This window comes from Tinamus guttatus, unplaced genomic scaffold (genome assembly GCF_059628265.1).
Source record: "Tinamus guttatus ecotype Peru unplaced genomic scaffold, ASM5962826v1 Tinamus_guttatus_pri_ptg000408l, whole genome shotgun sequence".
NCBI classification, from domain to species: domain Eukaryota; kingdom Metazoa; phylum Chordata; class Aves; order Tinamiformes; family Tinamidae; genus Tinamus; species Tinamus guttatus.
In genome coordinates, this window is record NW_028288942.1 from 961,073 (window position 1) to 988,357 (window position 27,285).

General features: G+C 43.4%; 1 protein-coding gene across 1 annotated transcript; it reads left to right on the top strand.

Moving 5' to 3' along the window:
* The first annotated feature begins 1,151 nt into the window (after positions 1-1,151).
* Positions 1,152-26,857, top strand: LOC104580210 (alpha-2-macroglobulin-like protein 1). The gene is made up of 35 exons (XM_088531333.1): positions 1,152-1,210; positions 2,440-2,623; positions 3,599-3,761; positions 4,599-4,651; positions 6,819-6,839; positions 7,264-7,423; positions 7,840-7,924; positions 9,795-9,906; positions 11,080-11,194; positions 11,560-11,669; positions 12,204-12,371; positions 12,564-12,794; positions 13,466-13,529; positions 13,908-14,053; positions 14,353-14,502; positions 14,780-14,932; positions 16,011-16,095; positions 16,923-17,037; positions 17,759-17,984; positions 18,115-18,241; positions 18,794-18,915; positions 19,881-19,935; positions 20,527-20,610; positions 21,613-21,789; positions 21,919-22,000; positions 22,763-22,919; positions 23,263-23,337; positions 23,715-23,877; positions 24,349-24,563; positions 24,703-24,918; positions 25,006-25,130; positions 25,432-25,522; positions 26,221-26,289; positions 26,576-26,678; positions 26,817-26,857. The coding sequence occupies exons 1-35, from the start codon at positions 1,152-1,154 to the stop codon at positions 26,855-26,857; spliced, it is 4,302 nt and encodes a 1,433-aa protein (XP_088387459.1).
* Positions 26,858-27,285: the final 428 nt, after the last annotated feature.

A 27,285-nucleotide genomic window follows, 5' to 3' on the forward strand; every position in this document is an offset into this window, starting at 1 on the left:
TTGGTACCCGAGGATAAATCAGAGATGTATTTTGGTATGAAATGGATGTTATACTAAAATGGAAGAGTTTTCTTGCTTGAGGAAGAGTTTCAAGGAACAGATTTTCTTGTCAAGTATGCTAACATAAATCAGGGAAATGCTCGGTGCAATCTCAAGAGTAACAGGTTTAAAAAATCATGTGGAAAGTAACTCCCAAATTAGATAGATAGAGTGTGCTGCAGTTATCTAGGGATAGAACCATACCCTCTTTCTAAATGAAGAAGACACCTCAGAACTTAAGCCTTCCAGTTGTTGACCTGCCTGACCAGTGGTCAATCTCCACTTCCCCTCAGTAATTTGCCCCTACAGTAGAATACACAGGTATGTCTTATATGACTGGAGTTAATTGTAGTTGTTAGATTTCCTATTCAAATGAAAATGTATGTAGAGAAGAGATAAGATTAGGATTACAGCTCTTCCTGCTTTCTGTGTTCTCCTTCTGGATGAGGGAGATAAAAAGCATAAAAACCTTTTGCATAAAGAGCATTTTGCCTTTCTTTACCTGTCTTCCAGAATAATCAAAAAATGAGTTTTGGGCTATTTTGGGAGGCACCTTCTCTCTATATATACTTATTTTGTACAAAGATAAGTCTATCACTGAAGAATGAAATCTGCCTGTGGAGTTACAGGCTCAAAAACTAGGTGACAGTGTGACCACCAGACTTCATTGTGAGATGCAATTGAGTTCACCTGTCAATAGACCATGAGACACTCCATTTCAAAGCAAAACAATGGGATGGAGGCTGCAAGTGGGATAAGGAGAAGGGTCAGTACACTGAACAGGAAACAGGCTTAGCAAAATTAAAAGCTAATTTGTCTGAATGATGCTAGTTAAACCATGGCGAGGAGGAGGGCTCAGGAGAGCAGAGAGACTGGAGTCCAAAAATGCTTGGATTGGTTGCAGAACATCGCTAATGGTACAGCCCTGTGCCTTGAGCAATATAAACACAGGAACAAGGCAGAAGAAAGTAAACTTTTGGACTTCTCCTTGTTTGTTCCCTGGGCCGCGACAGCAGGTAGCCTGGTGACCTTGGAAGAAGCAATCACCCCACCTTTTTCTCTCCTGATTTGCCTTTAGGAAACATCAGCCTTCCAGGGGTTCTCCCATGAAAATGTGGACTCCTTTTCTCCTGAGCTGCCTGCTTTATACCATGGAGATAGTGGCACAACCGTAAGTGACATTTCAAGATCTGGTGATTCATAGTTCTGATGCTGAGGGAGGGGCCAGGTGGCAGGAAGAGATATGCAACCCTGCTAGAAGGGACAGACATGGGATGGCTTACAGCTTACATCCTGAAGGAGGTAACCTGTCCCGTGAACATCTCTGCAGTACAAGAACTGGGTAAGGATTGACAGTGGGAACAAGAAGAGTGAGGGTCTCCTGTCTAAGGCAAGCTGAAGGGAAAGGTGTAGGATAAAGACAAGGGTAAATGAAAAGGGATGCAGGGCTGGGGGTGATTAAGCAGGCACCAGTCTGCTGCCAAGGACCTCTGTCAAAGGTTGATGTTTGGGTCAATGAGACCTCTTCATGGGACACCAATGCTGAGTCAGGTCTCAGTGTGAAGAAGCATGTCCTTTCCTGACTTTTCCAGGGTGCTGGTCTGCAGTAATGCCCTAGAACACTGGAACAGTGGTTCCTGTCCCCACAGAACAGAAGGGGCAGAGGGAGTAGAAGGGATAAGCATTTTCTTCATGTTCTGTCTCTGAGGATTTTCATTGGCTGCTGATCAGGCCTTACACTTCAGTGAGTCTGCCATCAAAATACAGGAGGGACCTAAGTGCTAGCCTTGTAGGAAAATGGGTTTCCAGAAACCCTCTTCATTCCCAGAGCTTTGACGAGACAATGGTAACAAACTAAGGATAATGCAGAAAGCACCTGCCTAAGTGTAACTTGACTTGTGAGAGGTCAGAAGTATTCATGCAATTCCCCTCTCACCCTTTCCTTCAGCTAGGAGGTAATTTCTTTCCCCCAGAGAAATTATTTCTACAATGTAATTTGCCATGGAGAAAGTGTGTCATCCCAGCATAGTCTGTGTGATGACATGTCTTGATCTCAGTCACTGCTGAAACCATAGGTCCATAGCTGGCATTAACTTGGGCAGGAAGCTCAGCATGGGCTGTAGAACCACCCAAGAACCAAATGCACTACAGGCCTCCACTGTAAGTGTTTCTCATGTTTGTCCCAAGAGATTCTCCCAAATTTATCATATTCCTTCCACTGCCTCTATGATTAGTTCACACTCATTGTTAATCTATTCCTCTTACCCCAGCAGAGCAATTGTGCTTGACCACAAAGAAATGGTAAGCCCCTCTGCTTCCTCATTCCCCATCATCAGCGAATTTGTCCTAAAAAAGAGCGATACTACTCCTAGGATGTGATGTCTTGTTTCCCCACTGCAGGAAGTACCTGATCACCCTCCCAGCTGAACTTCCCTTCCCCTCTTCCCAGAGGGTGTGTTTGGACCTCCGTGGAGTGGAAAAGCCTATTCGTGTGTCCTTAACTCTTGTGCAGCCATCTATCAGCCTCAGCCTCTTCCGCAAGGTTGTCCGGAACAACTGGATTTTTGAGTGCTCCAGATTTCAGGTCAGGGTCATTTCTGGCAAGCAGCTGCAGCTGGCAGCTCCCACCATGCTCTTTTAACTTGTGACTCCTCTCACTAGAGAAATAAAGTAAACAAGGATGATAGGAGGAGAAAGGGAAAAGAGTGAATACAAATTCAGTGTGTTTAGTGGCAACCTGCTCCCTACCTTTATCTATATGATACTGTTCCTCCTGGGCCTCTCACAATCCACCCTGCTGACACAGTTCAGTGAGGGAAGGGCAGCCTGGCCAGGCACCCAGGGACTGGAAAAGATGGAGGAGCTTAGAAGCGTCCACTTGTAAGCTGTGTAGTTTATTCTCTCCCCTGAAAAGAAAGCACTGTCACAGGGTGCATCTGTGTATCAAACAGCTTAAATGCTTCACTTGGAGAAGAACCAGGCCTCACAATTCAGATAGCCTCCCCTCAACATGATTCTCTCCAAGACTCTCTTTAATTGCTTTCAAACGTGCTGGAGGCCTAGGAAGGGCATGGAAGTGTGTCCACAGAGGCTGAGCACAGGGCTCTTAAATGTCAACCTCCTGAACACTTTTACCTTGGCTTGCCATAATGAATAAAAGTGCATTTTAGTCTCCATGACACATGCAGTCCTGAAACTGGCCAGAAAACAGATTTCTTATGAGCATTGACCTCTTCTTCCCTTGGTCAAAGTTTTCCTCAGTTCACTCCATGCAGACTACAACAGGGGCTATGTGAAGGGGGCAAGCGCAATAGAACAGGCTCCCTTTTCCACTTCTCTGAGGCCTGCCCCTGCGTACAAACTGATGCCCCCGTAACTCTGCCCCTGTAATTAATGCCCCCTTTCATACACACAGCCCTTTAGTCATTGAGGAAATACACTGTGCTGACAGGAGATAGCCTTTAGAGTAGGACAGGGAATGAGATGGCTTCACAGTGCAGGAGGAGTGATGAGAAGAGCTATTTCCTGCTAACCGCATAACTTCTCTTTCCTGTTCTAGGTCCCCCAACCTGCAGGTTCACAAGAGGTGGTCACTGTACAGCTGCACATCTCCAATGGCCACTATTTCAGTGCTAAAGAAGAGAAGAAAGTCCTGATCCGCAGGGCTGGCATAAGCACATTCATCCAGTTGGATAAACACACTTATAAACCAGGACAGACAGGTGAGAGCTCTACATGGAGCATGCTTGACAGTTTGCCTACTTTGACCTGTCTGGAATTTGTTCCAGTCTTTTCCTTGAGGAAAGTGCTGAGTGTTTGTGCTACACTATATCTGTGGGGATGGAGAGGGAATCTATGCATGACTGAGGCCCATACTACCTCCTGATCCCTCCTGGGATGATGAACAGATGTTCAACCTTTCATCATGTTTTACGTGAAGGAGGAGATTGGCTGAATCTCAGCCTCAAAAGCTGTAGGAACAGAGCTGCCCCTGAACTTGTCAGGGCTGGGTGAGACTAGCCTGCGATGAAGGAAACATAAGGGCAACTCAGGGTTTAGCCTGTAAGATTGCGAATGTTAGGTCTGCTGCTGTGCTGCTGTAGGAGGTCTCAAAAGCCAAGATAGCTTCCGCTATCAGGAAAGCCAGAATGAAAAAAACACTGCACACTCCCATCTTTCTTCTGGCAGCACCCTCTCCAGATTTCCAGACACAGGAGACACAGGTGAGGAAGCAAGTAGAACTCTTTTGTCCACCTTTTTTTTTGTCTATGGCTCTAAACAACTGCTTAAGTTGCTCATAGGCGGCACCAGTTTTAGGTGGGAAGAGACAATCTAAAAGAGAGACAAGAACATTATGATTTTCTGCATATAGGGAGAAAAGAGAGCTGTGTGCAAGGCTAAACAAATGATAAGATGGGTTCTACAGGATAGGACTGGGGGGGTGCTAGCAGAGCTGATGGGCAGCTCTGTATTGCAGGGTGAGGTAAGTACAGAGGAGGCCCATTTCTGAATGTAATTCATTTTTAGAATGTGCTCTTTTCTTCACTTTTCTCCTTCAGTGAAATTTCGAGTAGTGACATTGACTGAAGATTTTGTTCCTGTAAACAGCAAGGTAAAGCCCATCTGAGTGGATATGAGGAATTTTCCTGATTTCCTCCGTCAATTCTCTCTCCTCTGCCAATTCCAAGCTGTGTACATTGAGACAGTCTGAGTCTTTGTAATATGCAAGGTAGTAGACCCTCACCTCTTACTGAATTAAAATGAAACAACAGCACCAGGAGTGTAAAAGACTAGCCGTATCGTCATTCTCACAGGAGGCTGGTGGGAGGCTTGAAATTGGTGCTTGTATTTGGAGAGTGTGCCAACACTTGCTGCTAACTGAGTTAGTTAAGGGCAATCCAGAAGCTGTGTGAAGCTGTCTCCACTGCCAGAAAAAGCAGAGCTTTTGGAGGAATCTACAGGGTGTAGACATAAATACTATACAAACTAAAAAAACAAACTCTCCAAAAATGGAGACTTAGCCAGGACCACAACTCTTTTCCTGCAGCTCTGAAAAGCCCAGCTTTTTGTGCAGTGTATTGTATCTAAGGGTGACAGGATATCCTGAAGTGATCTATGAGGTACCCACAAAATTTCAATTAAAAATTGATATGGGAAAGACTATTCATGCAATTTATTAGTAAAAAGATAATAGCTAGAAAGCAATATACTCAAATTATACTGGCCTCTTGTCAGCAGCCTCTGATTTTTCCCATGCCAGAGAAGTAAGAAATGGTTTTAGTTGAGAAAGGTTTGCATATATGTTAGCCAGGAGACTCCAAGAGTAGCATTCTTCAAAGGTAAGCAATTATACATGCAGTCAATAACTATAGATATTTCAAATTCCCGTGTCCTGAGGCAATTAAACTAGTGCCAACAGGAATTCATGCCATGACTAAACACTGAAAGGCACACACAGGGACTCCCTGTCCCCTGAAAGGACAGAGAATTAAATCAAATCCTCCTAGATTGAATTAAACTAATTTTCTCTCTTTGGAGTTCCTGATCAGGGTCTAGGATTATGCATTCTCTTTCTTCCCCTGACAGAGAAGGTATCTGCCTTATGTTAGTTGGATATCACGGTAATAATCTTGCTATTTGCTAGGGTATTAATGCGTTTAACTTAAACAATATATTTGCTTCCATGCCCACAATTGCTAAGATGGTTTATTATATTTGACCATAAATATTTTACATCTGTTTGTGAGTGCAAGAAAATTAGCATTATAAATGTTAATGATATGTAATAATGAAATATGGTAATAAATAATAATAATAATAATAAAGTTTTATTAAACAATATTGCAGCATTAGAACCATAATATATAATTTGCTAATTAGATTGCTTGGAGATAAGAATGGTGCTATTCACTTGCTCGTTTTATTCTTAGAACTGATGTGGTATTGCAGTTAGGAAAAAAGTTAATCTGCCTTTTTTGTTTGTTTGTTTCAATATAGAGCTGCCTATAATAACTTGTATGAAAGCTTAGAATGATGAATAATGTGATTTAAAAATGGCCTTATGCTTACAGACCAGTAACATTTTCCCCTTCCCTGCCTATGTGTGCCTAACTCTCCCAAATGCCAAGCCCTTAGCCACTCTTGCCTCCTAGCTGATAGTTGCACTGACAAGAGTGCAAAAACAAAATTAATAAGCCTAGAAAGGCTGATGAAGTATGTTTTGCTTTCTGCCTCCATTACTGTTAACCATAGACAGCAGTAATTCATATCTCTAAACCTTATTTTCCAGGCCAGGGAATTCAGAGAAAACCATAAGTGTAGCCTCCTTGCAGATAAGGCAGTGGTGCTAACTACTGGGATCTGTATTACAAAACCAATGCCTCAGTATCTGTTGTTTTGGAATGATGGTATTTATGAAGCTCTATACTTTTTTGCTTTAAAAAAAATGTATCCTAACTTTTATGATCACAGAGTAAAGCTTGAAAAAGGCAACTAAAGTGCATGCTAAAAATTCAGGGCACAAAAAGAAAAAAACAAATAATAGCACCTATTATTATTATTATTATTATTATTATTATTATTATTATTATTATTATTATTATTATTATTATTATTATTATTTCAAGGCCATCCTCCTGGTTTCTGTAGAATCAAGCCCTTTGTTTGTAGTTTTGGGGACAGGCAGTATTGTCATAGTACATGGGTTATGTATGATAAGTTTGTATGTAGGATTGCTATATCATGACAGCTTCTAACATTCCATTCTGTTTGCATTGCAGTATTCGGTGGTGGAAATACAGGTGGGTGTATCAAAATCTTCAACTGATATAAGGAGCATGATTGGTACATATGTGGTTTTCTTACTAAATATAAGTAATTTTCTTAGGATCTATGCATACACATAGATACAAGCATCTATCCAATATTTCTGGAAACAAAGCTTTATCCTTAAATAAGACTAGAGCACTTATAATTCAGGAGCTTTCATAGTTTCTTTTTAGATGATAGTATAAAGCAGAGTAATCCTTGATGTGAAAAGGAATCTGCTTGGTTCACCTCTGTATGTTTACACAGTGATTCAAACCTCTTCAGAATCTTAAGAGAAAAATCAGTAGGAGTCTGAAATTTTGAAATCTCTGAAACTCATTGAATCCTGTGAGCTCTGGATTCAGATTAGCAGATGTCGCTAATGACTGTCTTTTATTTCCTTCCCTCTGAATGCAGGATCCAAACCAAAACCAAATTGGCCAATGGCTGGATGTGAGACCAAGACAGGGCATTGCAGATCTCTCTTTCCAGTTAGCTGCTGAACTCTCCTTGGGGACTTACACCATTAATGTCATGAACCCAAAGGTGTCCAGTACATTTCAAGTGGAGGAGTATGGTAAGAGGGAGTATGGAGAACAAAGAATTGGGTGGAAAAAAAATTGTTTTGTCTATATAACAGAAAAGGTTAATAACTGCAATATTACTCTCTGACAGCTAGGAATGAGCAGTTCACTAATGGACAATATCAAAAATACAGACAGGGGAAATTGTACTGGAGAGTCCTGAAGAAGGTATCTAGTAACAACTAGACTGTTGCGAAGTGAGAATTTCTAAGAACTTCTGTGACATTGCTCATATGGCAGTGAACAAAAAGTATTTTCTCTTTGGTGTCCCTGTTTTTAATTAGTCCTAGCTTTTATCTCATTAGCATGTTCATGCATGGGACTACAGTATTGAGTGAATACTTTCTTGATTTCATGTCTAGGTATACTAGTGCCTTTGATGGAGTAACGTTGTAATTTTTGTTTCCAGAGTTGCCAAAATTTGATGTTTTCTTCGAGAGACCAGCTCAGATTTATGCTTCAGATAAAACTTTCCTGCTGCGTGTTTGTGGCAGGTGAGGAGGATATTCAGTGGCAAAGGAACAACTCATCAAACCTTGCGTGTCTTTTCACATCACCTCTCATGAACACATGAAGAAGTAGAATTCACTCAAGGAGAGCCAAATACAAACAGTTCTTTTGAAGAATCACAGCTGTGGTCACACTATTATATTCTTCCTTGGGGAAGAGTTATATGAGCTGCCCTTGATAGATACTACCTAGCTACAGGGAGACATCCTTGGTAAGAGATAACCTTGCTCTGGAAGCTATGTGTTGGCCTTGAATAACCTTGGGTTTAGTAAAATGCATGTCTGATACTAGATTGATCTGCTGAAGTAAAGGAATGGGAACTCGTGCTTTCTTTGGAAGGTTAAGATGTTCCTTCTTCCTCACATGCTGCTGAATTTGTTACCTTCTTAGGGTGGGTTTCTTTAGTTTTGTAACCATAAGCAAAAACTGAGTAGATGAGGGTATGAAGGAAGATGATCTCAGAAGGTAAAAGCGCTAGAAAGCAAAGGTGAAAGATCTGGGACGCATTTTCTGGACAGAAAATAGTCTAAACCGAGCCTTGTTTGGAGCTGCATTGTCTGGAAACTTTTGCTGCCTCTTTGCTGCTGTACTGACAAAATTTCTCACTAACTGGGAGATTTAAAAACATATTTTTTGAAGCTTTAGTAGAAAACAATGTGGGACTCCTCATGCTCTGGGTGGGCCATTGGTATCTTCCTGCCACTGATACTATTAGGGAGCAGTAAATACACATTACTCCTTAAGAGAAGGCCAAACAGGAGCCAAGCGTGACAGCAAGGCAGGCAAGAGAAATGTTCTCACTGACAATGCTGCATTCTTATACTACCTGGGCAAGGAAAGTGGAGCAGGCCTGACGGTGAAAACTAGGCTTAGAGAAGAGTCAAGATCACCAGATGAGTCCTTAATGATGAGGAAGGCCTGAGTTAATCTAGGAAGTCAAGTCAGTGAGTCAGTGTGAGCATCAGTGAAGTATGTGGACTGGCAAAAGTTTATCTACAACATAGCTGAAAGTCTGGACCTTAAATATAGTGAAGTGTGAGAGGCCCTGGTGAGGGGGCCTCAGAGATCTTGCTGCAAGGTTATATAGCTCCAGCACCTCAGAGCTGGCTTTTAACACAGGTAGCCAATCCCCTACAAATAGGGGAAAGAAGCTGCAGATTTGGTTGGTGTACCAGTAGTTTCTTCTGCAGTGGTACATAAACTTCTGCAATTAAAAGGGCTGTTAACTGTCATGGAAAACTGGTGTTGCAATAAGCCACAGTTCCTCAGAGCTTACAGCATTAATTCCATCCCAGCTCTGCCAGCCTTGCTGTCTCCTGAATAACAGTGACCAAGGACTCAGTGCAAGAGTGAAATATGGCTTCTTGTTTGAGGGATGGACGGAGTGTCTCCACTGTGAGGGCAGAGGCCCTGAGTAGGTTCTGCTAATTCGCCATCAGGGCGAATAATGAAGCTGTATCAATGCCATGCACTTGCTATTGATATCTGTAGAGACTGTTTTCCTCTGCTTTCACACCAGAGCTATTATCTCCACTGGATGCTGCTATGTGCTATGTGGACACATCAATTCAGGTCAGGTCTGTGCTTCTGTCTGGTGAATTTGGGTGTCTGGTGGGCAGACATGCAAAACGTGGTGCTTTGTATCTCCATCTGCTGGATGCAGGACTGTGATATTGAACTCCCCAATTACAGTGTTTTAATTCATTTGTGACTGCTTACTAACTGCATTGATGTTTTTATCAGGAAGACCACCTGTGAGTAGCAATAGACACAGCACAATAATTATATATATATATGAAAATATATTTCTCAGTTTGGCTCTGCTTGGTTGCTCCTTTGGTGTTCTCCTTGCAGGTACCACTACGGGAAAGCAGTGCAAGGGACCATGCATGTCACAGTGTGCCAGAAAGTGAGGAGGCGTCTTCAAAATGCCAGCAAAGATATCTGTAGGGAGTATAGTGGTCTGGTAAGTGGTCTGGAAGATATGTGAAAAGTGGAGGAGAACCACAAAGAATGTGTCAAGGGATTAGAGAAATGAAATAGACTGCAACACAGTTATTCATTCTGGGATATTTAGCTGAGGTTTGCCAACCTCCATAGTATATCTGTAGATTAATAATTAATTGATTGATTCAATTAAGGCAATTTATGTTGCCCAGACCATCTGACAAACCTTTACCCTAAAAGTTCTTTTTTAAACTTTGTTTAAAATGAGAGAGACTGGAAAAGAGGAATTCCACAGGGAAAAAAAAAAAAAAAAAAACCCCTGAAATTGTTTTCTCTGGAAAGAAGAAAATTAGCCAGGAATTGATACAGTGTAAGAAGCAATAACTAATGACCTTTCACAGGTGCAAAAATACCCTGTTAAGGTGTAACTGCACAAGAATTCTAATGTATGGTAGAGACATGATTAATTGTACAAAATTCATTTTTATATCTTGTTTCTGTCTCTCTATCCATAAAAAAAGTGTTTCATAGCTGAGCTCTTCAATTCTACAGTATGATCAGAAACTTTTTATCCTTTATGATTTGTCATTATGACTTCTTATAGTGATTATAATCTTCTACTTCTGGAGCTGATTAGTTGCTTTGAATATTCATTTGCTTCTGCAGTTCTCATTCCCAGAATTCTTAAAATACACCTGTATTCTTAAAATATTTGCTCTGTGATCCAGTTAGTGAGATTTTTTTTTTACAGAAGCTGGAAAGTTAACAACATTGTGTGATACATGATTTGTTTTATACTTATGCAATATGAATTATATTTTTATATATGTTTGCATATATAAAAGAGGATAATGCATTTTTCAGTATATATGTATTGAAAAATGTGTGTGTGTTGAATATATGTGTTTGTGTACATACACACATGTCTCTGTATGTGTGTGTGTATACATGCACACATATAGTATCAGTTTATATGTATTTGGGAGGGAAGAGAGACAATGAGTCTTTAACGCATGGGAAAAGAATAATTCTATTGCTAATTACAGCCTCCTAAATCAGGCTAAGACTAGACTCTGGGGCTGCATTATAGCTTGTTGAAATCAACAGTTATGACAGCATGACTAAGATGATGTACGTGTAACACAATCTCTTTTCAACAGCTTCAAATAACATCTACTACTTTCTCTTGCAGACAGTGAGCAAGGGCTGTTTCACCACTTCTGTAAGCATGACAGTCTTTAACCTGGCACACAGTGAGGAGGACAGCAAGCTCTATGCAGAGGCCTCTCTTCTGGAGGCTGCCACAGGTACTGGGCAGGTCAGCTTACAATTATATCATGCAGAGAAAGTGCAAGGATGAGAGGGACCATCACAGGACACGGCAAATGCTCTTGTGCAGGGAACTTGCTGTGCCCATAGAGAATAACCACCAGCAGCAGGCGGATGAAATGTGTCTGGGACTGGTGCACGAGGCCACAAGAGGGCTTGAAAACATGGCAGCTCTGCCTGAAGGAAGAGCTGCCACAGGAACAGCCTCTAAACATTTAAAGGGTGCTGACATCAGGAAAGAAGTTTGAGGCTCTCCAGTTAGAGGGTGTGAGAATAACAAAGTGAAATTAAACTAAGATGGAGTAGTCTGACCTTGCTTACCTTATACTCCACATTCCAACAGGGGTGCAAATCAACGCCTCCAGGCAAATCCCTATCTCCAGGACAACTGCAAGGGCTGTGTTTGAGACACCGAATGCTTACTACATCCCTGGAGTACCCTACAGAGGGAAGGTGATTTTTCCATTTGCTTCCTTGCTAGTCCTTAATTTGCACATGGATTTAGTGTCTAGTAAATTTTGTTGACCCACACCATTTCTGATGGAAACCATCAGACAGTCAGAAAAAGGGGGTATGTTTCCCCATTCCAAGACTTTGTTGCTGAACTTTCCTTACCATGTTTCACATTGCTTGACAGCACAGTGGAGCAGTACGGCTCCAGTTGCAGCACTTCAGATTTCCTGCTTTAATTTCAACTAAGGCTTTTGCTGAGAGCAATAAGTGATTTTGTGGGAATCTTTTTGCTGTTGCTAGGACCTGAATTCACATGGTTAGCTACATACACCTTTGAGAGGAGACAGTATTCAGCCTCTCAGTTTAGTTTTGGAGGTGAGAGAGCTTTATAGGCCTCTGCCTTCCTGGGGACAAAACTGAAGCTAAGGTAGCCTAAACATGAGGTCTGTGTTTGTCAGCGGGGGGAAGGTTTTAGTCAGGATAGTGGAAAGAACATCTGACTTTGGCTTTTTTGCCCTTCCTTGCTGTCACCAGATTAAGCTTCAGGATCACCATGGAAATGGTATGAAAAACAAAAAAGTTTATCTTGTGATAAGGTTCATGAGGCGCCGGTTCATCAAAGTGTATATCACGGATGGCAGTGGAAGAGCAGCATTCAACCTGGATACATCTGCCTGGAACAGCTCCTCAGTCTCTTTGGAGGTAAATCCCACCTCCACATACATGAAAGTGAAGGTTTTAGAACCCTGAAGCTCTGCCAGTGCCCCCTACTCCTATCCTGTATTCCTCCTGACAGTTTAGCCCTGGATTGCCTACACAGCATTGTCAGGATCTAACAAAGCCATGAAGCAGAAAACTCTTCTTTCTTGACTTTTGTCTCTCGTGCACTCCCAGGGAAGGTTCAAACCAGAGGATCTTATGCATGCACCTCGAAGAACTGGCATCAATTACACAAATGCTTACCATCAGCTGCAACCCTTCCACGTCACCACAAAGAGCTTCCTGGACATACAGCCGCTCACAGGAACACTGCCCTGTGGGGTGAAACAGAGTGTCCAGGTGACATTCACACTCAATCGAGATGACCTGGGAGAAGATACCAGCCGTATTGGCTTTGCATATTATGTGAGTGATGGTCATTGAAAACATGGGGAAAATGCAGCATAGAGGGGACAAGCTTCTAATGAAATGTTGAGGGTGCAATTTAGATCATCCATGGGGAGATATACAAGAGAAGTCTGTGCTTGGAGAACTTGGTGAAGTCTAAATGGACACTTCAGCCAGCTTGATGCTCGTACTGAGGGAGCCTGAGTCAACTTCATGTGTGGGAGGATCATTTTGTCTCTGCAGTCCATTGTCCCCAGTGTCTCTGTGGCAGTGGGAACCGGGAACATACTGTATGTTGTCAGACTCTTTCTCTCTCTGGAAAAGGGTCCTGCTTTTGCTACTGGCAGGACTGCTTTTCATGCTGACTATCAAACACTGATCAATTGAAAAGGCTTCTGAGCTCTTAAAACCTGCCTAATAGGGGTGAAATGCCTTATATCTCTCTTTCCCTTTTCTCTAGGGAGATTGTTACCTACCTGTTGTCCTGACTGGACGCATCAGAACCAGATGTATTACATCTTCTCCCAAACTGTAAAGTCTGCAAGTCAGCCAGACTCTATGTGTGGAGTTAGATTGGATCCATAGTTTATTTATTTGGTTGCTTAAGATTGCAACTTGCTCATAGGGTGATCCTTACTGCACTCTGGTGACAGTAACAGCTTGCTCATCCAGTGTTCCTCCTTCCTCAGGTCACTGGCAAGGCTGGAATTGTTGTCAGGGGACAAAGGAGTGTCCAGATTGGGAAGCTGAACAGTAAGTCTGCAGTGACCTGTTTTTGTGGATGACTAAAAGAAAACAATTGAATGAAAGTTACTCGAGTTTCTCTTGAATTCTCTCAAGTTATAGACCCTGGGCAGTTAGAGAATAGGATGGAAAGAGATCAGGGGCGCAATTGTGTCCGTTGGGAGGGTGGAAAGATGGAGTGAGGGAAACAATAAAGAAAGCGAGACTGGGGAAGAATTATGAAGTGATGGAGCATGTGGGCTTAAAGAGTGGAGGGAAGAGCAAACACAGCAATAGAAGGTGTTTATTTGATAGTATGGGATTATAAAACAGAAAAAAAAAAAAAAGAAGGCCAGACGGAAATCTTAGTGAGGCAGTGATGAAAACACTTTGTCTTTCCCTCCTCAGTGTTGAAAGGTTCATTCTCCATCCCTCTGACCTTCACTGCTGACTTCACCCCATCACCTTCCTTAGTGGTGTATGCCATCTTCCCCAATGGAGGGGTGACAGCTGACAGCATCCAATTTGATGTTGATTTGTGCTTTGAAAACCAGGTAAGACTCACACCTGTGGCTGGGGAAGAGCTGCCAAGGAGGAGTCAGCAGGCCTGTGGAAAGGAGAGTCTCAAATAATTTAAAGAAATGAGTGGAGAGAAGAGATGAGGTTGTCTACAGCATAGTACCCAGGAATAGGAAGAATTTTCATTCAGCAGTGTCTTCTATTTCTAGAAATGGTTGAGCAGGGAAGAATTAACCCTAGTCTCCCTCTTTCTGCTTTGCCACATCTGTGCTGCATGTCTCTCATGCCATTTCACCCCATTTCTCTCATTTGCTTTCTTGATGTGTTGATTAAGGTGAAGGTGAGTTTCACAGCTAAAGAAATCCACCCTGGATCAACAGTGCAACTCCAACTGCAGGCAGCTCCTGGCTCCATCTGTGCAGTACAGGCAGTGAATGAAAGAAAGTTTCTCACAAGGCCAGAGAGAGAGTTGACAAGCCAAATGGTGAGTGTTTCTGCAACCAGGCAAAAAAAAGAAACCCCCCCCAAAAAAAAACAGGACTGATGTTATGAGCTGGAGAGAGGAGCAGTGGCTATGGCAAGGGGATTTTGAGGCTAATGGATGAGGGGTGGATTTGTGGGTGTATGGGTGGGTGTAGAAGGGGAGACTGCCTAGAGGAATAGATGGAAATATGTATATACCTGTGGGGAAGTGATCAAGTGAAGCATCTGGAGGTATATGTTCACCGGCCTAATTCTTCCTTGTCTGTGAGTTTCCCTAGATATATGGTTTGTTCCCTGATACCTACCGGCATGGATATCCTACCCAAGTAGAAGAGTATTCAAATCACTGCATTCGGTCTCAATCCATGTCACCTCTCCTGCAAGGAAAATCACAGCTTTCCATTCAGCCTGACATTTTTAATCTTTTCTGGGTAATTATCTCTGACTTTTTCCCAGAGCTCTGGAAATTATGAACACTTGAGACATTTTTCTCCCTAAACAGTGTGAGAAAACATTGCCTTCCCCAAGCAATCCCTGCTCTTTGTCCTTACCTAGCTGTGCTGTCTCAAGAGACGTATAATCTCATTACGGGTATGAGAATATGTGTGGACATTCACCACTCCAGTGAAGCAGAAAGCAAGACAATGAAATTCTGGACCAGCAGAACCCAACATTTTAGGTCAGGGAATGAAGTCCCAAGCACTTATTCCTGATGTGTGTGTTTACACTGTTAAAGAAAAAAAAAAAAAAGATGCAGGAAGTAATTCCAAGCAATAAGCCACTGATTGTATCAATTAGTTGTTAGCATGCTTTCTGGCATGCTGTATTGGACTCTTTCAGGTACATGTCTTGAGGACAGATCTCCTTTAGAAAGGGCAAGCTTTAAACTATGCAGACACAAGCCTGTCAATACCATTTAGCATTAGGCTTGAGAATCTGACTTAGTCCTCTATTATTTTGCAGTGGAGACACATCCAAGGGGCTCTGCTATCTGGTGGGGCTGGAGAGAGCACATAGTGCATTGCTGTGGGAGTAAATCAGGATTCTTATCTGCCTGCACTCTCCATGCCAGGAGCACAAGGACCACACCTTGTATATGACCCATACCCCATTCTCAGTAGCAGGATGGAGGGATGTGCTTTCCATTGCTCCTTTGTATGACTCCAAAGGACAGATTTCATTTACCTCTTCCCTGCATTCTGCATGAGAGATGGGTGAGGAAAGGGCACTGACACCTGTCTTCTGTGCCCTTGCTTGAGAAGAGCAAGGATATTCATCAGTCCCCCAGAAGAGAGGAAGTAGTTTGGTGCCTTCCTAAGAAAGAGAGGATCAGAGAGGGTGTGCTATGCCTCCCTGAACGCTGTGTCTGTTTGGGGCCAATGTTGTTCTGGATTGCCAAGGCACCTGGATATGCTAACAGTAGTCATCTTCAAAGGCATTTTGAAGAGCAGTGGCCGCTCTTCCTCACTCACAACTGCATTCCTTCTTCCCTCCTTCTTTTTCTAACAGAACATGGGTCTGAAAATCTTCTCAAACCTTGAAATCAAGAAACCAACTAAGTGCTTTCACCGAGCAGATAGAAAGCCCACCATGGGTACGCCACACTTTCAGTCTGTCCAGCTTCTGGAACCTGAGGTTACTTGGTTACTCTGATCTCTGTGCTTTGTCAGTGGTGGTTGTTGGCACTCTCAACAATAATGAATGCTGCTGCCAAAACATAGCTGCTAGGTCCAGCAGCCCTCCACACAAATGACTGAGTCCCCATAAAAAGACTGTGCAGCATGTCACTACTTAGATGGTCCCTCATGTTAAAGGATGGTTTTCCCTTTCCTGACCGAGACAAACCCAAGCATTGGCCAAGATCTTGAGGGGAATGTTTCTTAGTGATTATTACACAGGCTGGGCTGAGGCCTGACTTCTGGTTCTTCCCATGCCCCTTTCTTTCTTTGTGTCTCAGTACCTTACTTGCATCTCAGTCAGATGATTATACCAAAATGGCTCATGTGACTACTGTTTTTTAAGTCACTGTTGTTCACAGACAGATTTTTTTTTCCTAAAAAACAATTGGAAGTATTATTATTTCCAAAATCACAGAAATGTTGGTTATAAGGGTCCTCTGGAGGTCTCTGCTCTTTCTAGTGCTAACCCTGGATCAGATCAGTGGGGGCTTTGCCTAGCCAGGTTTTGGACACCTATCAATGGCCAGTTCACTGCAAGCTTGTTCTCCTACTACAGCTCTTTGTTTCTTTCCTATTTCCCTTCTTCCATGAACTCAGCCCAATCATTTGTGTATTCCCATATCAGACTCTTCCCAGGTCTCTAATCATTGTTTGCTCTTCCACCTGCCCTGTTACTAGGCTATCTATTATTCACAGGTTTCATCTGTCCTACCCTCATGAGAATCGTTACTCTTTCTTTCAGGGGGGCCTTCTACAGAAGAGCAAAGAGACTCTATGGAACAACCTCAATCCACAACCCCAGGTAGACTTCAAGCGTATTTCCCTGAAACTTGGCTCTGGAGTCTGTTTTCTATTGGGTGAGTGATGCCAGACTGTAAGGTGTACAGAAAGACTAGAATGAATGTATTAGAATAGTAATAGTAAATAGTAGTATTAGAATGAAAGTCACCCATAGGTGTAAAGAGAACTCTGTATTTAAGTGCAGATTCTTCCCCACATTTATCATGGATCAGAATAAAGGACTGGTAAACACTGAGGAGTGGGGCTCAAGTTTCCACACGCTTAGAAGAGAGCAATGCTCCTTTGGTTCAGCATCAAGCCATCAAATACCCTCTTTTATCACACTGGAATACACTCTACTAGCTTCCCAAATTGGCAAGAATATCAGCTAACGTAGCCTCTGTTGCCACAGTGCTTGGATTGGTACCAATGAAACTCTGGGAAAATGTCCTGCTGATTTCCAGGACGTACTTTTGTTGACTGAGTGTAGAGCTGGAGCCCCGGGGCAGTGTCTTGCTCATGGAAACACTGCAACTGAAAGCATTTAAGGAGGATATATGGCTTTAGGGAACAGATTGTTAAGAGCTGCCTTGCTCTGACTCATTGGAAGGCAAGTCTGATACAGTAGCTGTTCTTCCCTCCTCCACACCTAATTAATGGAGACAGGCCATTGATGATAGACCAGAGGCTGATCCTAATCTAAGGACCTACCTACCTCCCCATACCTGGAGCCATGAGCCCTTCCTATTGCAGTGAGGTGGACTGAATTGCTTCATGCTGGTACTTTCTTTCTCTCAGCTCCAATGGCAGCAGGGGTGTCCTAGTCACAGTACCCGATACTGTTGCTGAGTGGAAAGCCAGGATGTTCTGTTTGGCTGGGAGAGGCTTTGGCCTTGCCCCAGTCACAAGCCTCAGGACTGTCCAGCCCTTCTTTGTGGATGTGACATTGCCATATTCTGTGATCCAGGGAGAGACCTTCACGCTAAAGGCTACTGTGTTCAACTATCTGCAGCAGTGCATACAGGTGTGTAATGGTGATATACAGGAAACAGTGTATGGTACAGACCTCGATGCCCTCCAATTTTGCAAACACATGTGGCAAGTTCGCTCTCCTGGATTACCCATTTCCTCACCTGCATCTGTCACTCCCTCAGATCCATGTGGGCCTTGCTAAATCCCTCGACTTCCAGGTGGAGCAGTGCAGAACCTGCAGAGACAGAGAATGCATTTGTGTGGAGGAGTCCAAGATCTTCATGTGGAATGTGACAGCAATCCAGCTTGGTATGGCAGCAAAAATGGATGTGGTCATGGAAAGTCCTAAAACTGAAGTGAGAGAGGGAGTGAAAGGTCCACTGGAACTTACAGGACCTTGTCTTCTCTGTATATCCCAGTATGCTGATAGTGGTTCCAGACCCTGGGCCACCAGAATTGCTTTCTTTCTCCCACCTTGGACAGGCTCATCAGAGAGGGCAGGAATTAAATCCTGGGAGGGAGGGAGCTGTGAGACCTAGTTAGGAAAGGACCATGCGAGTGTGTATGTCTGATGCCGTGCAGCAAGTGAGATGGGAAGGGTACATCAGGGGCCAAGGGAATGCTGCCCCTTCTGTTGTTACCATCACATGTAACCAGAGTCACTGGTAATGCTGAAGCATTACTAAATTTCCTCATGCTAGGGTGTCTGGATAAGCCATCAGCACTGGCTGGTTCACCTGTCAAACCACTGAGGCTATGAAGACCTGCTTGCTGAAGCATATCAGATCACTGTCAGCTAAAGCAAATGTACTCCATTTGGTCAGAAGCATAAGAAACAAGCTGTGTTAATTTATTTGTCAGGAACTCTGAATGTCACAGTCAGGATTGAGGTACTTGATGCCACTTCACGCTGTGGCGACAAGAAGCCTTTCCCATCAACCATGAGACGAAAGCACACTGTGGTCAAACGTTTGCTGGTCCAGGTCAGTATGAGAGCAAACTCGCTTCTCCCCCTGAATATGAATGGCCATGTGATCCCTAATCCTCCACGAAGAGAGGCTGAGCTGAGCCAGTTGCTTTTCTCTCTTCACTTTTTGGCCACTTTTTTAGCATATCATTAGGCTCCCTAGTATAAGAGGGACTAGGCTCTATTGGAGAGAGTCTGGTGTTTGGCTATGAATATGGTGAAGAGAGAGATGATCTCTTTCCCTCTGAGAGAGAGAACTGGGCCTGTTTAGCCTAGAGAAGGCTGGGAGGGGATCTTAGTGTATACAAATATTAAGGGAGGGTGTCAAGAGGATGAGGCCAGACTGTTATCTGTGGTGACCAATGATAGGACAAGAGGCAATGGCTACAAACTGAAACACAGGAAGTTTGGTCTGAATTTGAAAAAGAACCTTGACTCTGAGAGTGACAGAGCACTGAAACAGGTTGCGTAGAGATTCCTTCTTTGGAGATATTCAAAGCCTACCTGGAGACGATCTCGCGCAGTGTGCTATAGGTGATCTTGCTTGTGAGGAGAAATTGGACTAGATGATCTCCAAAGGTCCCATCCAACCTCGATAATTCTGTGATCAAGGTTTTGACTCAGTTTGCTGTGTTCTCTCCAGGATCTAGCCAAGCCTTTTCCCTTCTTGCAGTACTGTTTCTTGAGCTGCACTTATATGTCATATTTGCACCACTCCCTTTACTTTTCCTTGCCCAGTCAACTGTGTGCATGAGCATGTGTAAACCAACAGGAAGGCCACCTTCCTTGGACTTGCTTTTCTTGAATAGTACAGAAGACAGCTTCAGTGTAGTCCCTCCAAAGGCGATAAGGATGGAATCTCTGATAGCTTGGGCAGTAACCAGTGAATTTAGACCTGAAACTGCTCTGAAATTTTGCTTCTTCTTGGAAAATGTGTGTGTAATCTTGTTTCTCCTGTCCCATGTTCATGTTCCTATGCAGCCAGGAGGCGTGCTAGTGGAGAAAACCTACAGCTCCCTGCTGTGCCCAAGAGGAGGTTTGTAGGCGGCTTGGATGGGTGCTGCAGTCTGAAATCACAAGACATGAGAGCAGGGATGAATGGAGGAGAAAGGGTGGGAAGGGCTCATGAGTGAATGCCTTTCAAATGTGCTTTCACAAAGAAAATCTCACACCAAAAGGAGAAAAAATATTACTTCTCTACTTGATGTTCTATTGAATTTGCCACTGAGTATAGGTTGAGATCTCCTGCTCTGTAGTCTCCTTTCCATACTGCAATCCCTGGTACTACCCTGGGCCTTGGCAGTCACCAAGAAGAGCACCTCCTACCATATCACCCTGTCCTGCAATGTTGCAGTTCTCTCTAGGAGGTCCCCCTACAGAGTGAAGATCGAATATGACCTAGTGGTTTGGTGAGCCCTCAGTCTGGCCACTATCTCTCATGTCATTTCTAATTTGAAAAGTTCTCAAGCAATGAAATTTGATACGATGCCAGGGGCAAACTTTAGGGGGTGGCCTGTAAGGAAGCAGGATGTAGACAGAATCCTATTTGCCTGCATTAGCATTATCCCTCAGGTTAGATGTATTTGGCTTGTTTTTTCATCCAACTCCTCTCTTCTATGGTTATCAGGAAACATAGCTGAAGACCCTGTGTCCCTTCATCTCCCTGCTAATGTAGTAAAGGGATCTGCAAAGGCTTCCATTTCCATCTTAGGTAAGTAATTTCTGTTGTGGACTCACTAACTTCTGTTAAAGATGAAGATGTCTTGACTTGGTGATGATGTCAGGAACTATTTGCCATGCTGCTGGTCAAAAAAGAAGATACCAGTTTCTGTCTCAGGCAAGTTTTGCCAACAGCGGAATTTTGGATTAGAAATTAGGCTTTAAAGGGAAAGAAATCTGCAAGGGAAGATGAATCCTCGATTTCTGCCTAGGACTTTGGAATAGAGATTCTAAGCCAAGGTTTAACTGGGACTTCAGGAGTTGGCTAGTTCTGTGTGCATGCAATCAACAAAGATCATAACTATCTCTCTGTCTGTAAAATTCACTGCTATAATAGAAACTCTTGGAGAGAATAAATCCTCCTCAGCATTACTAAGTTGCAAAGGGATTCTTTGGAGAAGCTGCTGGGAACACACATACTTACCATGCAATCCACTTGTTTGTACTGTGTCCATTTGTCCCCAGGCCAGAAATGATATGAAGCTAGGCCTGGCATAAATATCCATGGATGTTGTGTAACAGGGCCCAAAGGAGGGATGAGATGACAAGGCTTTTCTGGCTGGGTGAGGCCAGCTTCACACCACATGATTAGCACCACCATTGTCTTACAGACATTTCGATGCTTGACAAATGGCCATGCTGAACAAGCTTCACAGCATTTCATGCTCAAACTTCTCCTAAGTGCTTCTACGTTCAGCTGAACTGCAGCCTCGACTCAGAGTCATTTACAAATATTACTTGTTATGGTAGGAACCATTTGGAAGACAAATGCTAATAAAGGAAATTTCCCCAGGAACTCCATACTATGACCATCCTGTGTCACTTCCCCTAAGCCGGAAAGAGGGAGAACAGTCTGTTCTTTGTTGTTTTCTCCTTTCTTCTGCTTTCCATTATATTCTTTGTATGCAGAAATAAAGCACTAATGTCCAGTGTGTAGCTGAGGAGCAATTTAAATCATGCTAAGACTTGCTATGTTTCTTACACCCTTGCATAGGTGACCTGATGGGGATAGCATTGCAGAACCTGGACCACCTGGTGCAAATGCCCTATGGCTGTGGAGAGCAGAACATGGTGCTGTTTTCCCCCATTGTCTATGTGCTGCAGTACCTGGAGAAGACAAGGCAGCTGACCCCAGAGATCAGGGAGAGGGCAGTGGGTTTCCTGCACAATGGCAAGTACAACAGACCTACCTTGCTCCTCTGCCTTTCCTACTAATAATGTCTACCCTTACAGTCTCTCTCACAGTATTGGCCCCCTTCATTTTACTGTGCTACATTAATCACTGTTTCCATCTCCCCAGGGTACCAGACACAGCTTCTTTATAGGCACAGAGATGGATCTTACAGCGTTTTTGGGCATCAGGATAGGGAAGGGAACACTTGGTAAGCACTGGGGACATCCTTTACTTCTGATTCATTCTGTCTGGGCCAGACCTGCTGAAGTGTCTGGGAATAGCTCGTAGGATATGTGTTCTTTCTTTTGAACGGAGCCCCTCAGGAACTCTGTCATGGGGAGAGATTAAGGAAGAGCCACTTAGACTATGAGTGAGGCAGGTTAGCACAGAATCTGGGAAAGTGGAATATATAGATGTGATTTCATTGAGATGAGAGGTCTTTTTATTTCTCTCTCTGGCCATGTTGCTGCCCCACGCAGAACACTGGATTCAGCTATTGGTATTCTGTTAGCCAAGAGATGTTTGTATTGACAGGGGAAAGATCAGGGAAGAACAATAGAATTCATTTACTAAGGGAGGGAGTTGTTTGGGAGAGTCTGAAATATTTGTATTAGCTGGCTTGGCCCTGTGATATCTGTGCTGGGAGTAATAAAGAAAAGAAAGGAAGGAAGACAATTGGAAATCCTGAATTAATTTAAAATTGTCTGTACGTATTTGAGAAAGATGATGAAATGATTGGATGAAGTACTAGTGCATGAAGTACTAGTGGAGCATGGCTGACAGAGAAGAGCCACATGGCTCCCAGGGTCTATTTCCACATTTAGATTGCCTTTCTGTCTGAAATTTACTCTTTCTGAGCACCCCACTTAGCATCCCTAGGCCAATGTTAACTTCAGGAACAAGCGTGGGAGAAGCATTTGACTTTGTCCTTGCATGTTTCTCTTTCTCTCACAACTCATCTTCTTCCTAGGCTGACAGCTTTTGTGGTCAAGAGTTTTGGCCAAGCCAGGAAATACGTCTACATAGATGACAAGAATGTCCAGGATGCCTTGCATTGGCTAGAGCAAAACCAGCTTCCCAGTGGCTGCTTTGCCACCAAAGGGAGGTTTTTTCATTCCTCTCTGAAGGTAAATGAGAGTCAAGCCAGGTAGCAGACCTGGGAATTGGCAGGCTGGATGTTATGGCAAAAAAGGATTATGGGGAAAACAAAGGATCCTGGAAAGTCCTGCAATCCATGTAACCAAACCTACAGAAAACAGGGCAGGGTGGGGAGGCTGGGGGAGCAGTTGTTACAAGGAGCCACTTAAGAGTGCTTGAAACACCACTTAGATAGTAAAATGTGCTTTAGATCCCAGATTGGTCTGGAAGAGTGCACCTAACAGCCTTACAGACCTCCTTCTAAGAGTCTCCAGATGCTCTGGTTTGTCTGTATTAGGCTGGAATTCCACAGGTGACTGATTCTCTTCACAGAGTGGTGAGAATGATGAAATTTCCTTAGCAGCATATGTTGCTGCAGCACTGCTGGAATTGGATCAGCCACTTAAGGTGAGCACACTTCCTTATCTCCTGTTCTCCTTTTCTGCACTTGGACACTTTACAGGGAAGAAGCTCGTAGTGGTGGCATTCCTCAGGTCTAGGTAGGTCATTTCTGTGAGAGAGTAAATGTTTAGCCAAACTGTGACTTAACTCCTCAAAATGATACAACAGTGTTATGATGGAGACTGGTTAAGGAACAGTTGTGGGTTTTTTTCACCATGCTGCACTCCTTGTTTTATCAAGGGAAAGAGTTTAGTTTAGTGGGTTTAGTGGGAGCTACATCAACAAGATGTAGTCTGGTTCCCTGGATTAAGCCTCATGAAATTAGAGAGCCTGCACCACACTTTGCTGCTGCATGAGCTTGGAATATGTGTCTTCCGATGCAGGGCAAACTGATGCAGAATACCTTCAGCTGTCTCCAGAAAGCAGTTCACAACATCACCAACATCTACACAGAAGCTGTCCTGGCCTATGCCTTTGCCTTGTCTGGAGACTATGAGACAACCCAGGAGTTGCTGTACAAGTTGGAGGAGCAGGCCATCAAATCAGGTCCTGACTGCTTGTTTGAGTAGGGCCTCTCCTTCACCAGCTGGGATCTGGAGTAATGTATCCAAGCAAGATATCCCAACTGCACCTAAGATGACCAAACCTGGAATATGTTAACCTATGCAAAATGCTTGAGAGGAAAATATTGCATTTGATGCCTTTTATTTGTGGAGTAACTGCATTGTGTGATTGCAGATACAGTATATTATTGAGCATGATGTAAAAGTGACTTACAAGTAATTTTCCTCATCTTGGAAGATTTCAGGATCCTCCTGAGGGAGGATTTAGAAACCTGTGAGCTAGGACTGGGTGAAGCCCTGGAGAACAAACTGAAGAAAGCAGTCCTGGCCTGAGTCAAGGATATAACTTGAAGGAACCATGAAAACCTTGTATTTCTTCTTTCTTATTTCTAGAATTCAAATTTTCATTTTCTCCACATGGTCTGCATGCTCTTTTTTTTTTTTTTTCCCCCAGGAGGACAAATTCATTGGAGTCCCAAACCAAGCTCCCCATCTTCCACAGACTTCTGGCCTAGGACTCAGTCAGTGGACATAGAATTAACAGCCTATGTGCTCCTGGCCTACCTCTCAAAACCACGAGTGCATGCAGGTGACATGACAATTGCAAGCAGTATTGTGGCATGGCTGATTCAGCAGCAAAATGCCTACGGGGGCTTTGCTTCCACACAGGTAACAAATAACTCCAGCTGTATTTATATCCTCTTGCACCTGAAGTTGGCAGAATGAATTCTCTTAAGAGAATTCCCTTTTAGATTTGGCTTCACATAGCTGATCCTCACAGAGAGGTGACTGTCTCTCTAATCTCTAGGACACAGTTGTTGCCTTGCAAGCCTTGGCCAAGTATGCAGCAAGAACATTCAGCACATCAGGCCAAGCACTTGTGAGGGTGAAGTCCAAAAGGGGCCTTGGGAAGACATTCCAAGTCACCCGCCAGAAACGGCTACTGTTGCAGCAGGCAGAACTGACGGAAATACCGGGGGATTTCTTCGTGCAGGCCCATGGCAGCAGTTGTGTCTTTGCTCAGGTAAGGTGATGGGATGAGAGAGGATTACTCCTCTTCTCATATCTCATATACAGCCTGTTGTTTCCACTTTTGATGCTCACCCTGCAGACAGTGCTGAGGTACCATGAGCCTCCCCCAAGGACAACCACAACCTTCACTCTGCGTATCAACACACAGCTGACCAACTGTAGCCAGGCCAATATGCGTGTCCTCACCGTCCGTATCCTTGTCAGGTGACTCCAAGGATCATACACTTCTCCAGCAAGCACACAGCTCTAACAGGGCAAGACACTTGGGAAAACCTAAAGGCTGCAGTGAAGGGACCATGCGCTTGGAGTAGACAGGCTGGAGGATAAATTTGGCAGGTGGAAGGGGTGGTGAAGAAAGATTCTGGCTGCCTCCTGTGAGAGTGAACAGTCCTGTCTTAGCCCTGGTCCTGGTTGGGCTACATGGCTCAGGGTTCTGCACACGACATATGATGGTGGTGGGAAGTGGAAACTGGAAAGGACCCTCTGACATTTTGATCTTCTTCAGCTATGTTGGGAGCAGAGTCACTTCTAACATGGTGATTGTGGAAGTCTCCCTGCTGTCTGGCTTCATCCTGACATCAGGATCAAGGATGCTGGTAAGAAACCTTGAATCAGAAAAGGAGGAACTGTAATAGATGGGTCACACCGCTTACTGCTGTTGGGAACTGCCCATTTCAGGGTGTGAGGCAGGGCTATTAACATGAACCCTTTTATTGCTGACATTGAACCAAAGTCTCATTTCTCTGCAGGGCCCACCAGGGTAGAGTATGCGGGTTGAGGGTTGGTTTGGGTTTTCCCACCATCACTGTTATGCCTTGGGACAGTTAAGATGTGCATTTTGGTGTGCTAAACTCCAGGATTTGTTTTTAGCAATTCTAAGAGATGAATAATTTTAATTCAAGCCAAGATTTTTTTTTTCAATTCAGTGCTGAAAATGAAAATTGAATTATTTGCACAACCTCCAGCCAGGTCTTTAATAGCAGTCTGTCAGACAATGCTATATGATAATGACAGTTTTTACTGGTGCCTATACCTGTCTGCTGACCAGTATATCACTCGGTATTTTATCCATACGGCCTTCTGTTCCCAGACTGAGGCACTCTTCTAAAACAGAGCAGGGACAGCATATTTCATCCTTGAGATGAGGTTCATGAGGGATATTTGAGGAGGAACTACCAAAGTTATGACCACTAAAGCCTTTGTGCACAAGAAAGGCGCACTTCCCCTTCAATCCAACAGGAAGCCCTAAGGAAAGAGCTTACAAATTTCTTTATGTTATTGTTTTCTGTTCCAGCTGCAGCGCAAAACCATCATTAAGAAAATAGAAGTAAAAGCTGATGTGGTCTACATTTATCTGGAAAAGGTAAATGGGAATAAGAGCATTAGGTTGGGCATGGTGAGAAGAAGAGGCCAGAGGACCAGAGCTGTGTGGGAAGCCTGAGGCTGGGATAGCAATGGGCAAGAACACTGTTAAAAATGTATGTAGAGGGCCCTTGCCTAAATTAATTGTTATTTGATTAGCATTTTCTATTGCTAACATATATCAATTTCTAAAATTTAGAATTTATAATGGATTAGAAAGATTTAGCGCAGGAAAGATGAAGATGCACATGTAATTTACCTTGCTAATTTATATCCCCCTGCACAAGCTCAGTGATGAATCTCAGACTTTCGTTCTGCAACTGGAACAAATAATTGAGATGAAGAACCTGAAACCAGCCAGCATCAAAGTCTACGATTACTACCAGCCAGGTTGGTTGCAGATTTCTCTGAAGAGCTCTGAAGCTAAGAACTGGGTTCTTAAACCTTTGGCTGAGAAATTACGTTGTGCATTCTTCTCTGTGCACATATATATATGTGTGTAACTGTCTTCCTTATTTCATTTTACAGAGGAGCGAGCCTTGGCTGATTACACTGCTGTCTGCAGTTGAAATAAGCAGCAGGTACCTGTGACAAACTGTGGTAAAACAGTGGTATTGGGAAATTATGGGTCTTGAGTGGGAGAGAAGGAATGCCTTTCAGCCATGTAGGCAGTCAAGGGCAAGAAAAAGAATTATTATTATTAGGAAGCATATATCCTGCAAGAATGAGTAACTGTCAGTTACCTGTGGCTGTATGTGTGGAGCTAATCTTGGATCTCTTTTATAGTCAGGGAGGAAGCTGAAAGGCTCTAGTGGGTAAAAGAGATAGTGTCTAAATGAGAGAGAAGAAGGAATGGCTGAACCTAGTAATCATCTTATATGGAATGAGAATGCAGAGCCTATGCCTCAGACCTAGATGGTACCCCACTTCTTTCCACCTGTACATTCATTGCAAGATAGGAGACTGGTGTTTCAGGAAGCCAAAGGAGAAAGCTGCA